The following is a 17,833-nucleotide window of genomic DNA, read 5'->3' as shown; positions in this document are numbered from 1 at the left end:
GAAAGGCAGCATGTAACCGGTAATTTTATTTGTGAGACACTTGTTTAGTAGCACAAATCAACTCACCTGTTATAGCTCCAACTAAGTTTCTTCTTTATGGTCAGATTGTGTTAAAATTAAGATCAGATTAAAGTCTAACTTGAGTAAAAGAGTGCTTAAAGCTAACTTCAGAGAATGTTACTGACATCAGCTGCTAAGTACAAATAATGACATTTCACATTAGTTTTAGATAATGAACATGTGTGTGCAGAGCCTTACAAAGCTGGAGGTGTCTAGCTTCTTCCTGCGGGCCAGGTCAGTGATGTTGTCTCCGTTGTAGTTGATGCTCTCCATGCAGCCTTTAAAGTTCTTCCTGCCTCCTCCCACCGGCTTCCCGCTGTACGGCATCCCCCCGAAACTCAACTAAACAAAAACAACACACAAAGCAATTGACGAAACACCATTACGCACAACTGGACAGTAAATAGCTGGATGACTCAGAGATTATGGAAACATCTTTCTGAGAACTAGACTGTACATAACTTTATTTGATTTCTGAATACTACTTAATGGTAAATGTACTTTTTACATACACTTTTTCAATGACAATTCCCAATCTCCTGTGATCTCGTGAGCTAAGCAGGGTTGATCCTGGTCAATACTGGGATGATAAACCACTAAGAATACTAACTGCCATAGTGGGGCTCTCAACTTTTAGCACTACTTTTAGTACTTTTTAATTTTGTTGTGTTTTTGTATGAGTATGATGAAGTATAAGTATGAATGTGGCGTGTGCATGAGAGATGGTGGTATAGGGCCAATGGCACAGATTGTCAGGCTCGTCAGTCTACTCCAGGGCAGCTGTGAGTAAAGTAGTATCTTACCACAGTAAATATGGAAAGAATGATTAATGCACAGAACTGTAAATCAACTTTGAGCACTGGGAAAAGACTATTAGCATTATTATTGTTATTATTGGCAAGTGATAAATGAAATATGATTCAGTATCTATAGCGAAAAAACCTTAACTTACTTTTAACTATACAATAAGAAAGCTATTTGCTAATTTCATCAGCAGACACTGTCACATTATCCACCCTTCAACTGATTATAAGATGTTCTGACAAACACATACTTAAGATTCACAGATCTTAAAGGAATGCATGCACCCTGTATATGCACGCACTATAGAGATTTTTGTGATTATTTCTATAGATTATGTAAAACCTGTAAGAAAAATAAATATGCTTGACACAGATGCAATGAGAGAAGAAAAACGCAGGCAAAGAGGCTAATAAACAGACATCTGGTTGACGAACTCAAGGACACAGAACTAAAGAAAATGTAAAATGTGTAGCATATTCTTCTAGCATCACTACATGTGTTCACTTTCACATAGGAGCTGGGCCTGAGGAAGTCCTGGCTGATGGAGAGAGCTGTGCAATTACCAGTAGATCTGTGTCTGCCTATCTTTGTGTGTGTGTGTGTGTGTGTGTGAACGCTGTTGCCGCGCTTCAGTAGTTTTAGTAATTACTGCTTGTGGGGAAACACAAACGCTCCGGATATTCAGTCTATGGGCCTAAATGGGAACGAAACAAAATGCCCACAAGACTGAGGCCAGAAGATTGGGTGAAGTGCAATATTTCGGACTCCTCGTACAGTAGTATTAGTATTTTGAAGTGGCAAATTGGCTGAGATTTGTTAATAGTTGAGATGGAAATAGGGCTGGTTCTGTCATAATATAAATCATGATTATGTGAAACAAAAACTCTTAAAGTTAAAGTGCGCTGTATAACTGTTCTTATAGAGGGCCCGCCAGTTTCTTGACTCCATGGAGATGTTATTGCTTTACCTTAAGTATTCCAAAGTATGGCATTAATCTTTTCAATCTCCATAGAAATAAGCAGGAGATGCTATCAGGCCAATTTACAGGCAAGATTTTGTATCTGCATCTTATCTGCATACAATCAAAAGCAAAAGCATCTCCATGGTAGCAGACCCTCAGTGTGACAAGTTGCGCAGTGGACCTTTAAGGCTACATTTATATGATGATGGTCTGAACAGAAGGCACAAAAGTGGCATCGCGTCTTCACTTTTTATTCCATGTTTAGATGAGTGTTTTCAGGAGGAAATATGCGTGCATATGGTGACGCAAAGGTGTGTGGAATTCGATTGGGTATGCATGCCAGGTTTCTGCGTATTGTATGTATGTGACGTAAACGTGTACATGACATGAGCAGATCTAACCAGAGTTTTGCGTCTTGGGCAATGTAGACTCAAACGCTACGGCGGAGAGTAATCAACTTTTCCACTCTGGAAGGTGGTTTCAGATTTTTGTGTTTTTAAGCCCCAAAAACGCTGTCACAGTCTAAACGAAAGGCACTTCCGATAAAATACTTTGTCATTTTATGGTGCATATTTTCATTGCCACTGTAGATTAGAGGAGGTTTTCAGTTCTTATATTACTCAGAACAGAATGTAATCAACTGCATTTTCAGTTACACAACTGTAACTGATTAGAGCAATAGTTGTAATCACCATTAAATCAATGGACTGCACAGACCAGAACAGTTTTTGGAATAGGTTGGGATAACATAAGTAATAGTGAGCAGTTTGTCTTTAAGGCATAACCTTCTGGTCAACCTTGTAGTGTGGATTTGTGTGGAGAATGCTTAAACCACCTTCATTTTAATTGGCCTGTATTTTATCATGCACCACTTGTCCTGATCCTACCAATAAAGACCAGCCATGCCAGCAGTATAGTGGCCACACATGAAAGCACATGTGGATATCAGTACACATGGCTTAAATTACACAGACTACATTTATACAATTATACAGTACAAAAATCAATTTCCTGTAAGTATTATTAGCTGATGGTTCTGCCTCCCATTGCTCATACTCATTCATTATGCCTCATGGATTAGCATTATTGTAGAGTGTAAAGCCAATATCTCATTTCCTGTGGGTATCAATGTATAGCAAAGAGAAAAGCAGTTATGTGATAGAGCAACAAAGGATAGAAGATAGTCTAGAAAATATAAAGGGGAAAAGATGTAAAAATGGATTTAATTTTTAACATAGGGTCCACAATTGATACTTTGCAGTGACATCATGCTGGGGTTGTTCTATATCAGTGTTTCCTAAACTTTTTTTTCTGGGGACTCATATTTTAAAAGTCACAAACCTTTGCGACCCAAGTCAATAGATATTATTATTCGTAAATCACAAAATAAAGGTAGATTTAACCATTTTTGATCATTAATGAGGATATTTTATTGTTGACTGAGTGATCGTGTCTCTCTGAACAATTAGTATTACTCAAGTTGTAAACAATGAATAACAGTAATTGAACCAGCAATAAAAGGAATCCATAAGCAGCCTACTTGGACATTAAATTTCTATTTCTTTTCAACATTCAATTGACCTACATGCAGATCGTGACAAGGTGACCCAAAATAATCTGTGTGTTGCGGCCCAGTCTTTGGGAAACAATGTTCTATATGTATCTCTAAGACGAAAGACACAATGCGCACATTAACCAACACTGACAAAAAAGTTTTAAGATTGTCTGAAAACTCAAGAAAAAATACAATATGGATTTAAACTAATTTGATATTCAACAAAATGATGAGAGTGACTAACTGACTTGTTTAGCAGCTTTCTGGTCCGATTTCATGTGTTTCAGCTTGGTGGTGTATGCAACATTGTGACGACTTTTTCTTATTCAGAACTATATAATGTCTGGTTTTAAATTGGCAATCGCTATGGCAACAGTCCTAATTTTTTATCATTCTGAAACCCATGGATAGGTGCAGTATTGACAGATATTATATTCACATTACATTCGGTCCATAGAAGAAATTTAGAGTCACCCATTCACTTAAAGCAGGGCTATCTTTGGACAAAATGAGGAACCCAGTGTACCCAGAGGCCTATTCCAGTGAAAAGACCTAAGAAACCACTGCCAAAGCATATGTAAGCTCTCCTGGCAGCAAGCACAGTTTACCAAGACACTTAATTGCATTTTTCCCTTTTCCGTCTCCATTAGATCTGTTTTATGTTGCTCGTCTTTTAAGTCTGAGAGCGGAGGAGGACGCCAAGAAGTGATCTGATTGCTATGTCTAATTGATGTATCTGTGGTGGCTGTGGTTGTATAGGGTTCCTCCAGGGATTTCCGGATGAAATTTAAGACATTTTAACGCTGCTAATATATTGCCAAATCCACAAAACATTTAAAGAGCAGATCCTGGATTAGTAACCAAATATTCACCCTTGCTGCAATGGTTCTTATCAGTAAATTGGATGACAACTTTTTATCAGTTAAAGGGCCTACGTAACATTATTTTCTGATCTATGTTAAAATGTTGTTTCCTTATCATAAACATACCTGGAGTTGTGTTTTGTTTCATTTACACATGTTTAACACAGAGATCCTGCATATTTAGGCTGAGTTGTCGCTCAGGAAACACCTAGTGATGGCATGTGATAATACAGGAAGTGCTCCACCGTGTTTTTAAAGTCCATACACCTTAAAAAAATCTAAAAAAATCACAAAAATTATTTATATTACCTACCTGGAATTGCCCATCTCTGCTGAATTAAAGGTAAAAGGGAGCTGTTAACTTGAAAACTACCACTAGATGACATCACAAGGTAGAAGAGAGCATTTTGAGCTTTGCAGATGTAGGAAGACTAACAATAAAGGGTTAGTCAAACATACGTGAATGAAACAAAACATAACTCTAGCTTTGTTTTTAAGGAGGTTTTTAAAGCTCACAAGAGAGACTTTTGTGTAATGTGTGACCTTTGAGATTTGAACATAAAATTAAGTATTTAAAGCGGTTTACCTCTATTATCCCTACCTCATAATCCAAATCGAGGTGATCAAACTCCCCATTGGTCCGAAAGTGCTGCGTGTGCCTGTCCAGAGTGAAGTTGACGTTTCTCCGATAGCGCTCGATCACCACCGAGTGCCAGTGATTGTCATCCAGCAGACTGCCTGTGGTGACTGAGGTGTGTCCCAGAATAGAGCCATACTGATTACTGCCTGTAATTACCGGAGGAAAAAATATAAAAAACATTAAAGTGAATTCACAACAGATGGTTTGGTATTTGGTCTAAGTTATGACAAGATGACACCTGTTTAAGGGGGAGAACATGTTTTAGCTGTAAGTAAACACAGACATTAAGAAAGTCATTTAGCAGCTAGCACAAGTAAACAAGGAAAACAACGGTATGAAATATGTAAATTTGTACATGTGGGACAACGACAATATTACGCTTTGAAAACTGCTAGAATTTTGGACAGGATAAAATGGTACAGAATTATAATCAGTTTGAGTATCTGCAGCTAAATTATTAAACATGTCTTTGGGGCAGAAGTAAAAAGGAAAATCTGTGGTAACACAATACACATGCAAATAATCTCAAAAACTGAACACACAACTGTAAAGTAGGACAAATCACTCTATTACTGACTGCTGTTGTATTTCTTAAAGGCTTTATTTTACTTTGTTGTATTTTCTGGTGGAGGATACGCAACCTGCTTGTCACAATGGACATGTTGTTGTTTTGTCTGGAATGTTCCACAATATGGCATTAAACTTTCTTATCTCCATGTATTTTAACAACAATAAAAGCATCTGTAATGAAATAAATGCAAGATAGATAAGTTGAAAGACATACTGTGAAAGACTCCAGACAAAACAAGACAAAATCTCCATGGAAACAAGCACATAATGGACCTTTCTGCACAAAACTTACATAGTGCACCTTTAATATTTTGCGCACTATTTGTTTAATCAATGGCTTCAGTCTTTGGGGAGAACTCAACTAAGAATTGTGTGTGTGTGTGTTTACTTCAACAGCAGCTTGGTATACCAGTAGTACCAGTATTTAGTAAGTGCTCTCCCCCTAGACTTGTGCTTTACAGTGCCTGTTCTGCTGTGTGGACAATAAAAGAGCTGCTCCCACTGCTATCTCTATTAAGATTCTGTGACTAGCACCGGCGAACAAGTCTACCTCCAACTTAGTACCTGTCGGAGCCAGCGGGCAGAGGAGCGCTGCTGTTTTATATCGTCTAAAGGATGACATGTACTTTTGCCTACCTAAATTTATCTGCAGAAGAAGTTTGGCCTTGCGGAGCTCCAGGGTAATGTAGTCTCCCTGCTGGCCCTCCCCGTGCAGAATGACGCCCTCGCTTTCTGAAGTCTTGAATCTCAAAGCTATTACGTCTTTAATGATCTTCATCTTCTTCACCTGCAACAGACGAAGAGTAGTGACCACATCTGCTCTTCATTCACACAACAGCCAGCCTGGTCTATCATCAGGGAAATGATTTGACAACTTGAGAATGGGGTTAAGCTTACTTTAATTTCTCCATTACAGTTTAATTTACGTAAGAATTGTAAGTTAAATTACGCTATTTTCTGATCTATGCTATATGTTTTTCCTTGTTAAAAACATACCTGCAATTGTGTTTTGTTTCATTCACACATGTTTAAGACAAAAACCCATCTTATTTAGTCTGTGTTTTTCTATAACAGAAAAACACTGATGTCATGTGGTAATGCAGGAAATGCTCCACTGTGTTTTTGAACTTCATACACCTTCAGTAGAATCATTTGGATGATTTCAGCCCTCGAACTGTCAATCTATACTGACCAAAAGGTAAAAAGTAGCTGTTAACTTGAAAACTTCATAACATCACAAAGTGGAACAGAGCATTTTGAGCTTTGGAGATGTAGACACGCTAATAAGAAACTACTCAAAGCATGTGCGAATGAAACAAAACATGACACCAGGTCTGTTTTTGAAGAGGTAGCAACTTAATAACGTGACTAAAAGCTCACAATTTTGCGTAATATAGGACCTTTAATGTTTTCTTACATGCAAAAAATGAAAATCTGAAAAATTCAAAAGCTGAATGAATTTGTTCATATCTGGGTAATTATCAACAATTATTATCATACATGATCAAGTGTGATGACTAAAACGAAGGTACTATGAAGTATTTTAAACTATATGGAGAATAAGTGAAAACAAAAATAAACATTTCTATGGGATGGTTTAATGCAAAAATGATCCAACTAGAAAACAAACCAACTACTACTACTTTTAGATAACTGAGTATGACTGGATGGATTTTATCAAAGTTACTGGCTCTACTTGTGCAGGTTATATTATACAAATATACAATTTAAAAATACAGTAATACAGTTAATGTACCAGAGAAAATGCATACCTTAAAACGATAGGAGATGACACCTTGTCCATCGAAATTGATCACGTCCGACCCTGAGAACACACACACAAAATAATTTCAAAAAAGAACAGAAAGATCACACAGTAGCGGTGAGTCATACTGTAATGCTGGTTATATATTATGATATATAGGGAGTTATTTAAAATGTGTTTTTCCTCTAAGTTGTGAGTGGAAGTAGACAGAGACTGTGGCTGATTGCTATTAAAAACTTGAATAACGAAAGAGATAAGACGTGAGCAGTGAAAGCAGAATTCATATCCTAAAGGGCCCATATTACCCTATAAGACAAGAGATAAGATAAGATAAGATAATCCTTTATTGTCTCACATGGGAGAAATTTGTCTTGGGACAGGGGGTCACATGCTTTAACACAAAAAAGACATCGAGATTTTCAAATCTATGTTATAATGTTGTTTCCTCATCAAAAATATACGTGGAGTTGTGTTTCATTTCACTCACGCATGTTGAAGACACAAATCCTCCATGTCACACTCATGTCCACCTTGTGATGTCATGTGTTAATACAGGAGGTATTTTATTGCTCTATACATTTTCACTACAATCATTTCGATGATTTCAGCCCTGGAATTGCCTTTCTCTACTGAACAAAAGGAGCTGTTAACACAACTCTGAGTATGTTTTGATGAGGTCAGCAACGTTCTTACATGACTTAAAGCTCACAAGAGTCTGCAAAGAGTCTTTAAAGAGCCTGAAACAATATAAAAGCCACCTTTAAATAGGTATGCAGGTAAAGTGTCCATTATATCATTATGACAAATATTTACTCTTCATATCATGATCATAATTTCAGGCCATATCACACTGCAGTAACTAAACTTATTAAGTACTTGTGCATGTATGTCATTAACAAAAGACTTTGAAACTAAACTACTTTTATAATCAGATCTATTTTGTATTGTTGTGTGATTTGGTGTCTGTAATGTGTGATCTCACTGTTGCGGGTGAGTTTGATAATTCCTGTTGACGAAATGTGAGGTGTTTTGTCAGGAGCTTTAACCAGAACTATAAACCTGAGTGAGAGTAAAACCTTTATTAACACCACAAACATGATACTTTTGTTTGCAGTCATTGAACGTCAAACTGCATTTTTCATCATGGATATTCCCCAAATCTTCCTCAGGCTAACCCACACCAGAACAGCAACATCAACTTCACCAAAATGTCTGTGTAATCCTTCAGTCATCCAGGTAGATAGATAGATATTTTATTTATCCTGAAGGAAATTTATATTTTACTTATTATAGATAGGATCAACAGCAAAAGTAAAAAAAAAAAATCAATTTTGTCAACTGGACAAAAGTTAGTTTTTTTGTTCACTTAGTATAGTTCAATAGACCTAGCTAACAAACAGAAAGTGTAAACAGGTAGGTGTGTTAGTGTCAGTGTAGTTTCAGTGTAATTGGCTCCTCCAGGCAGATATAAGGCAGTGTCCACTAGTAATCTGACCAGAACTGAAGAAACTGCTTGGAAGAGCTCCAAAACATCTTCAATCAATTAAAACAAAAACAAAACAAAACAAAAAAACTTTTGTCCAATTGACAGAATATAATTTTTCTTTTACTAACCTCCCTACTAAATTACTGTGGTCATTCGAATTCTCTTCAAGGTAGTAAGTTTAGCTAGTGTGTATTCAGATCAGAGAGAACACTCTTAGGTTTATTTCCAACAGTTTTCATCATAGGAACTGGCAACCCTAATGAATAACTTATTCTGCTTTCTGATTTGATCATCTTGAGAACCAAAACACAACATGACATCAACATCAACAACTTAGGCTTCATGTTCAACTAAGAATAAACCAAGATTGAAATTGTTATCAGTAAGATCAATATTTTATTCATGCAACTGGGGACACACATGGATTTGAGAAAAGACGAAAAACTGAACTGCTAAAATGAATACAAAAATCTCAGTGTGTGTTTGATTAGCATGTTTTAGATAAGATGGGTTATTGGAATATTAATTAAATCCTTGGCACTCCCTAAAACTACATTCTTTCTTATGTGGCATTTGAAATTGTTTGTCATTGTAAACATTTCCAGCACATTTTGACTTAAGAACATCTAAAACTACCTACATACAACTTGACAAAAACTATTCCATTTACAATCCCATTTACATTAGCAGACATGGCTACATCTGCTAGACACTTTTACTTTGTTAAATAGTTCCAAAGTAAGGCAGAGGGCAGGGAAGAATGCAGAGAGAATTGTGAAGGAGATTTGTTAAGTGCAGTACTTGAGGTGCTCTCCATCTCTCCATCACGGAGTGGGAGTGGAGTGGGCACATGGGTCCCTCTGCTGTGATTGGATAACAGAGCAGAGGGAGAAGCACATCAACTCATATATGGACTAACTTATGCATTGTCACGACCACCTTACAAACCTATGGCTCTTATTCTGTCCCAATGCTATAAAAACATTTCCCCTAGCTGAAGATGAAGCAATGATGGAGAAAGTTACATGACATTTTCTTAGTTGTAAAAGTTGTCTCTATCTTGTTTCCAAGTCTCTGCAGTCAGCTCCTCCTCTCACTCTTCCAATTTCCAATTCTTTCATAAGTTAATCCAGACACTATAAGAGTAAAGTTTAGTCCCTATAGGAAAATGGTTGCCAACTTCACTTGTTGAGAAGCAGACTTTTGGACCCTCCAAATCCTTCAATATGGCATGGATAAATATTTAAGTATTTGTCTATCAAGAGGGTTACACACATAAATAAATTAATGCAATGTTATATATGCTCATTTTCATACTGTTCTAAAAACTTAAAGAGAAACTTAAATTTACTACTTCACATACCAAGAAAAATACAACTTAAAGGCACTGTACCTAATTTGTACTGTCTGAGAAAACATGAAAAAGAGTACTGTGTCCAGAGGTCTAAAGTAATTCCTCATTCACCTTTTGCATTTCGAGCATCCTAATTGTGAAAGAATTTAAGTAATTTATCTTCCACATACATCTCAGTTTAACATTGACTCACAAATGTTATATTTACACCATGAGTAGACATACCATTATCTAAATTGTGGCATATTGCTGTCAATTGTGGGGTCTACTGGCCTTCATAGTCTCACCACACTTTGTAAAGCTTCTCCTTTGGAAGCATACAAAAGGGGCTTGAACACTCAAAGATCATACTATGTTCACTTTTGAAATCATACTATGTTGACTTTTCAAGTTCCCCGGGCCTGTATTATTGATGGTACATAAACTTCTCCTACGTAAGACATCCAGTTGGTCTCCAGCCTTTTACTTTCACCCTTTCTTGGACTAGCTGAAAATATTGATAACACTAATCATTCACCACAATGAGTTTATAAGTGCTTTTCACAATTCATGATGAGGCCAGTGTCATGATGGTCAACCTAACATGCAATTTCTGATTATCGGTAAATAAAATGCTTTCTGATTAGTCTGAAAAATCAGGTCAGATCATGTAATCTCAGGAATTCTCTAAAGGACCAATTCATTAATTAAAATATACAACAAAAATGACTTGCCTTCTTTCAGATGAATGTATAGTATTGGCTATTCCTTATAGTTATGAATCCTTAACACATATGGAGCCGACGTGTGGCACATTTCACATGCATAGAATAGGTAAAAAGCAAGCCTTAAGGCAGCCATTTTGTTCTGGAATATATTAGAGGAATACTTAGCCTCATTATTAATCATAGAGTATGCAGGTTCTCGTGCCCTGACACACCTTAATAGAGATGCCGTTAGTGCCACCATCACCTTCTCCTGCCCCCTGCTGCTCAGCTAATCAGCCTGTATGAACCAAGTACCTAGCTCGTAGCTGCGCCATAGGGCAGAAATTAATATCCACTTAACACATGCACAATGCAAGGGTTGAGGTGTTTGATGTAGCTATGGCAACAGGCATTATCAGAAAGACAGTCAAGATACAGGCATCGTACACACACACAGAACATCCATAAAGCCTGGATGAGTCATGTACTGGGCTTTTTAATTAGCATGGATTAAATACCCTGAATTATCATTTGCTGATTATGCTGACATGCAGAGGATCCCAGAGAGGGTAAAATGCTTTTAAGAGCTCTTAAGAGGACCTTTTCAACATTCTACATTTTAGAAACTTGGAAGTTACTAGTTGCTTTTTGTAAAGAACAGCCCTGACATTGAACCTTGCTATAAAAAATGAATAAATAAAATATGAATTGTTTTGAAAAGACATAATTTGAACCCAAAACATGCAATGACACATAAAAGACTAATATTACAAAGATTGAGGAAAAAAATAGTTGTAATCTTAAAACATTTTGAAATAACCTCTTATTGGTTTCCATTTTCCTTGTCAAGGGCTTATTTTTGCAATCTGAAAACATTTTGAAGGACTTGATTTCCACATGAGAGTGCGGAGGATCGGTTGGGACGGCCAAATGAACCGGTGTAGGCTGTGACGTTTATTTTGTGACACTGAAATAGAGGCAGTGACAGCGCAATCACGGGAAAGCGTCGTGTATTTCAAAACTCAACTGCCAGGTACTTCACAAACACAGACACACATCACACATACACTTCAAATGCAGAAACGCTGTTATTGTCACTATCTGAGTCATAACTGCTCCCATATTATTGTATATTTATTCAATGTCCCATTTAACAGATGCCAAGGTGTGGTAAATTATGTTTTTATAATATTTGTCTCATATACTGTCGACCAAATTACCTGTCATCTTTCACTTAATGGGAATGTAATGGAAATAAAAATGACATTAGCGTGATAGCTTTGGTTATGTTTATGTTTGTTGCTAAAATAAAGGCGTGTTCAGCTGTTTATGACTATCCAACTGAAAATGTGCTTGTACAAACTGTCCAATTATTGATACGTTTATTTCAAAGGTGTACTACGTAGCCAAGCTTTGTAGAGATCTTTTTGGAGATGTTATTCCATTACACAGTATGGCATCAAAAAATTACTCCATTAAAGACGTGTTAATTGCTAAAAAGAAACCACTGTCACCTGTAAAATTGCTTGATACTGTTACCTACTTGTCTTCACGGAAATAAATATGTTTAATGGCATTTTGCAAAACACTGCAGTCAAAGCATTAATATTTCCATGGAGAAAAGAAGGTAGCGGACAAAACGTTACACAATGCCCTTCAATTGGACCGCTATTTTTCTAAAGTGCATGTACACGTACCTTACAGAATCTAAGGCTATTATGATTAAATGATTCATGCGCAAGTTTGAATGTATTTGCCATTACATTTCCGATAGCTTAGTGGCTCGATTTGTTCCCTTCAATTTTCAAATGTAACAGATGTGGAGATGTATTCTGTCATTCTCCAACACGGTGGGGGGTGAAAGTACATGTACAGTGAAATTCATGTTAGCAGTGCCACAGTAAAACACATGCTTTCTTTCATTCAGTCCAGAGGAATATATAAGCCTATGTGATTGCATGCTGCCTTCCCTCAGACACGTCACCCCTGCTGACACCTTGTTCTTTGACCACCGCAAAGAAATGAAACAAGGAAAATACAATCAAAGTGGTGAGAGCTGACTGGAATACTGCCTATGTCCTTGTATTCACACACATATACATACACGTACACATACACACACATGCGCACGCTGGACCTATCGACGCGCCTGGTAATCGCATCTGCTAAATGAAATATGAACGTGTGTCACTTATAACAGTAATTTATGCAGAGCCTTAATTGAAAATTGTTATCAAAATCAATTTGGCAGTATTTAATAGAATGTGAGCGAAAGGGCTGCTGGAGAGTCAGTTCCTTACTTGATACATTCGTCTAAAGCAGTTGATAGTGTGCGCAAATACCACTGCATTTTGTCAATCTTATACTAATGTGTATTTGAACTAGCTTTTTCTATTTCCTACATAACATTAGCATGCAATGGAGACACAAGAGGTGAGTTTACAGCTCAAAGTTTCCTGTAAGTGTAAATATGCATGAGTTTTCACAAGTGTGTTTTAAGATTTTTGGCTTTTTATGCAGAGGCTAATAGAAAGAAGCAAGACTGCAAATTAAGGTAGCCAAATAATATGCAAATAAATGGGTCTACACTTGGATTTGAGAAGATGAGGTTAGCGCTGTTGCACAGTGTCAATTGTATAAAAATAATGTTGTAACTTTGCATGAATTAACATTGTAAGATAATTGGAGATGTAGAACTGCAAGTTTACAAGATTCTCCAAATCATTTTCACTATTACTTCTGAAATCCAAGTGTGGGCCTGTTCATTTGCGTACAATTAGTTCTACCTTAATTTGCACTCTTGCTTCTTTCAGTTAGTCTCTGTAAAAAAAACTGTGAGAATCTTGAAAAAAACTTGTGAAAATGTATGTATATTTATACTACAAGGGACTTTGAGCTGTAAACTCACCTCTTGTGTCTTCATCGTGTGCTAATGCTATGTAGGATTTAAATATAGAGCTCAGGTTATAAAGAAATGTGTTCAATACCCATATGGAAAAAAACAGGAAAAAAAAAAAAAGAATTTACCGCTGTCTTTGTAGTAAATCTTTATATAAGTTTAATATGTGCCATGTATGGTTTACTCCTGAAAGTGGCCCCTTTGGCATTTTTCTCATACAACTATATTATGAAAAACTAGTAAAGATAAAGTGAACATTTTACATGATATTTACAGGTAATGTGCATGATAAACTACATTTTCTTTGTATGTTCCATGTAATGTTTGTATTTTTTAATTATATGTTGCAGTTAAAAAAACAAAAACTAAATCTGAGTGAGAAGGGGGATTTGAACCCAGGTCACCCATTTGAAAGTCCAGTGACTTACCAGTTGAACTATCCAGCTGCTACATGTGAAGGGAACAATAGATCAGATGTTGAGGACAGTTACAGGTACCTTGGTATCCCACAAGGCAACCAGGAAAGCAACTACAGGATTTTGCAGAGTAAAAATCTTTTCACAGCATGTATGTTCACTGTGATATCAGTGGAAGAGTGGTATGTCTTATGTTTTTTAAGGCTGTAATGCAATATTTGCATTACTGTGTTTACCCCCATGCTGTCCAACACACTCACACACAGAAGGCATATAACCTTTGTTTCAACTGAACTGTAGTTGTGTCCTTAGGCAAATCACTTTCACCCGCCATGCTTGTGTACAGAAGCAACTGATTTGTGAGTAGATGGGCTACATAGGCACAGGACGGCTGCTAAAATCACAAGGGACTGACTGAACAATTTGTAGTACTAATGCATACTTATATACAATATTATAAGTGTATAGAGGGTGCACTCACAGTAGGAGCAGCCATAGACTTCAATGCGTAGTCCAATCCTGCCCTCCTCGCTCCAATCCAGGGGAATTAGCCTCAGAAAGCGAGCCACTATTCCCTGTTGCAACTCGTGCCGGACAGAGCTCTCAGAGTTGGAATTCCCAGAAAAGGCCTGCAAAAGCAAATAAAAAACAAACCACAAATGAAATGGAATACATCAAAGCATTGTTCTAGCGCAGTGAGGCTTTCAACACTATTTGTTTCTCTCGTAACATCTTGCCCTTAAGGTGTACACTCACAACACATACATAATAATTAACAGCTTTCATAATGCATCCGCTGCAGGGAGCTCGTAGAGGAAAATACATTGTGTCTGACTTGAGGAAAAGAAATGCCAAGTTTGCCTGTAGTTCATAAATTCACACATTTCAATGTAAATGAAGATTCACTGCGTTTCAAGACCAGTAATTTTTTATAGTTTGCCATCTTAAAGCCTCCAGCTGGTGCAGCATTGGTAATCTTAGCCTGTAGGAAATAACTCTGTATCTATACACAATACTGAATATACAAAGAGCAGATAACTCATGTTGTCTATTAGCATACATATTAGAAGCATAGAAGCCCTAAGTCTTTTTAAACACAATTAATGGCTTGTTTTGTTGAAGGAAAAGTGAAAATTAAACAATATTAAACATGATAAAGGGCCCATATTACGCTTTTTCTTGATCTATGATATAATATTATTTCTTCATCATAAACATACCTGGAGTTGTGTTTCATTTCATTCTCACATGTTTAACACACAAATCCCTCATATTTAGGCTGAGTTCTTCTTTTAAATAGGAAGCACTCTGAATCATAGGTCTAGAATCAATCTAAAATCATTTGGATAATTTAAATAATGGAATTGCCTCTCTGTACTGAACTAAAGGTAAAAGGCAGCTGTAAATAGAGGTGTGCAAAAATATCGAAATATTGATATATCATATTGTTTAATGTGATGATACAGTACTGATATCATGGGCCGCTGTATCGATATATGGATAAGAGTATTTTTTGGTATATTTTACTAAATTATTTTGTTACGGCGCTACAGTTTTGTTGCTTGTTTAGAGGAAAGAAACTCTGTGTGACACATTTGACATTTTCACTGTTTTGATAATTAAAATGGGCATTTTTTCATATTAACTTTGCACAAGTTAATTTTACTTTTACTTTTAGAGTTTTAGTATCACAGCCATGATTAAGGTTCTATTTTTTATTGAACCGTATCAAATCGTTTTGAAATATATTGAATCGAACAGAAGTGCGCTGCATCAAGATATGTATCGTATCGTGGCTTGTGTATCGAGGTATGTATCATATCGGCAACTTCTTAATGATACCCAGCCCTAGTTGTAAAATTGAAAACTAGAGCTTCTGTGGAAGAGAGCATTGCAATTTTAAGAGATATAGACAGAGTAAGGATTACAAAGATGACTAAAAGATGTATGAGTGAAACAAAATACTCCAGCTATGTTTCTGATGAGGTAACATCATTCTAACATGGACACACAACAGTCAGTTTTGTGTAGTAGGACCTTTAAATGCAGCAATTGTACTGCGTTGTGGGATCCACTCTATGAAGATGATTACCTGGAATGTTCCAAAGTATGGCATTAAACCCATCTTTTACCCATCTTTGGCAGATCCTCCTCCCAAGTTAAGCACGTATGTAATTTAACTGCATTTTTAAAAAACTCTTACACATTCATACACCAGTGCACGTAGACTCAAAAAGTAAAGAGGGCAAAGTACCACTAGTAACTGAGGATTGAACTAACACCTTTGATGTTAGAAACCAGATTTTTAAACAAGAATTATTGCTGTGCTGTGAGGAGACTACAAACTGGAGTCAAATTCAGGAAGCAGAGAAAGAAATTCACAATTTTCAATTTCTCAAGGTTCAGTCCCACTTCACTTGACCCGGTTCATTCTGCACCTCACCTCTAAGCAGTCAATAATCTGCATCCAGCACAGCCTTACTCTCCGAAAACAAAGCACATTTACACTTGTTTCTGCTCCACACATGCACCAACACGTGGCTCAACCCATTAGGGGAAAGTATTGTTAATAGCTCAGCAGGTAAATAGACCAGAGCCGGAGCACTACAGTAGACCTCACCATGTGCTGTTGGAGATAAGACGGGATGTGGGCTGGGCAGAGTGAGTGTGGAGCCAAGAAGAGAATGAAAAAATCTATTCTCAGACAGTGTGCTTTGAGTTGACTCCTTGTTGACCCGAGTATGTACCTCTGAAGATACGCTATCTGCAAAGAGGAAGATGGTCAAGGGTTCACCACCAGCTCTAAGCTACTAAACTTCCCCTGAAGAGGACACGAGGTGAGCACTGCTTCATCTCCTCTGTCTCCACTTTCATTTTTAATCTTTATTTGTCCAAGAAAGGTTAACCGCTCACACAAACACACACTGTTGTCTGTATTAGCTAGCAGCTTCAAATGCTAGCCGCGGCATGGCTCAGCAGGGAGTCACCCGGTGGACTTTAAAGGCACGCTCTGGTCTCGGCAGGTGCACCGAGCCTGGAGATCTGGGTTAAGTGACTGGCCCAAGGGTGAGTTTAAGAATTCATGTTTGTATACAGTGTTTGAAGGTAACTCAACAGTAAAACACAGCTTGAAATGGTGATATTTGTCATGGACTTTTGATTTTCCTGGAAGCTAAAAGATCAAATTGGTTGTCACGTTTTACACACAGTTTTACACAACTAAATGTTAATGAGTGTTGCGTAACTATTCTGAAAGTGTTTAAAAGTCAAAGCACTTATACCAACCAGGCTTGTTTCACTGAGATGTTATCACTTTGCCTGGAATGTTCCACAGTATGACATTAATGGGCTTGACACAATAATTACTATATTGACTTACGGTTCAATATATGCAAGCTGGAACAACATATTTTGGGGCTCAATATTTATTGTTAATATATACACTTTTCCTTTGCAAAAGTGGGGAAATTTTTGTTACTCAACTCTACAGCTCAAATCTTAGAGCATTACAACAAAATTAAGTGACTTCTATGGCGAATTATTGCTTCATTCAGCTTCTTATTTATACATTTATTTGCTATTTATGTGTTGCCATTCATTAAGGGTATCAGTGGCATAAAATAGTTTCAGTATGTTTCAAAATGTTTATTGTGGCAGGCCTAGGCATTAAAAATATGTTTGCTTTATTCACTTATATGTCTCTTATGGAAAAAAAATACGTAAAACATGTACTCTACTTTGAGTGGGGTGTCGTTACACCCCCATCCAAGTCTC

General features: G+C 36.9%; 1 protein-coding gene across 1 annotated transcript in view; it reads right to left on the bottom strand.

Annotated features, from left to right (window-relative positions):
- Positions 1-17,833, bottom strand: part of cntnap2a (contactin associated protein 2a) — a 269,259-nt gene that overhangs the window by 187,164 nt on the left and 64,262 nt on the right. Inside the window, 5 exon segments of the mRNA XM_055151264.1 lie at positions 259-402; positions 4,845-5,029; positions 6,090-6,240; positions 7,226-7,278; positions 14,541-14,688. Coding sequence (XP_055007239.1) covers positions 259-402; positions 4,845-5,029; positions 6,090-6,240; positions 7,226-7,278; positions 14,541-14,688 — 681 coding nt within the window.

The sequence above is a fragment of the Boleophthalmus pectinirostris genome, unplaced genomic scaffold, assembly GCF_026225935.1.
Source record: "Boleophthalmus pectinirostris isolate CB_2022bp ecotype Guang Dong unplaced genomic scaffold, ASM2622593v1 HiC_scaffold_15, whole genome shotgun sequence".
In the NCBI taxonomy this organism is placed as follows: Eukaryota; Metazoa; Chordata; class Actinopteri; order Gobiiformes; family Gobiidae; genus Boleophthalmus; species Boleophthalmus pectinirostris.
The sequence above is the reverse complement of the archived record's forward strand: the minus strand, read 5'-3'. Positions and strand labels throughout refer to the sequence as shown.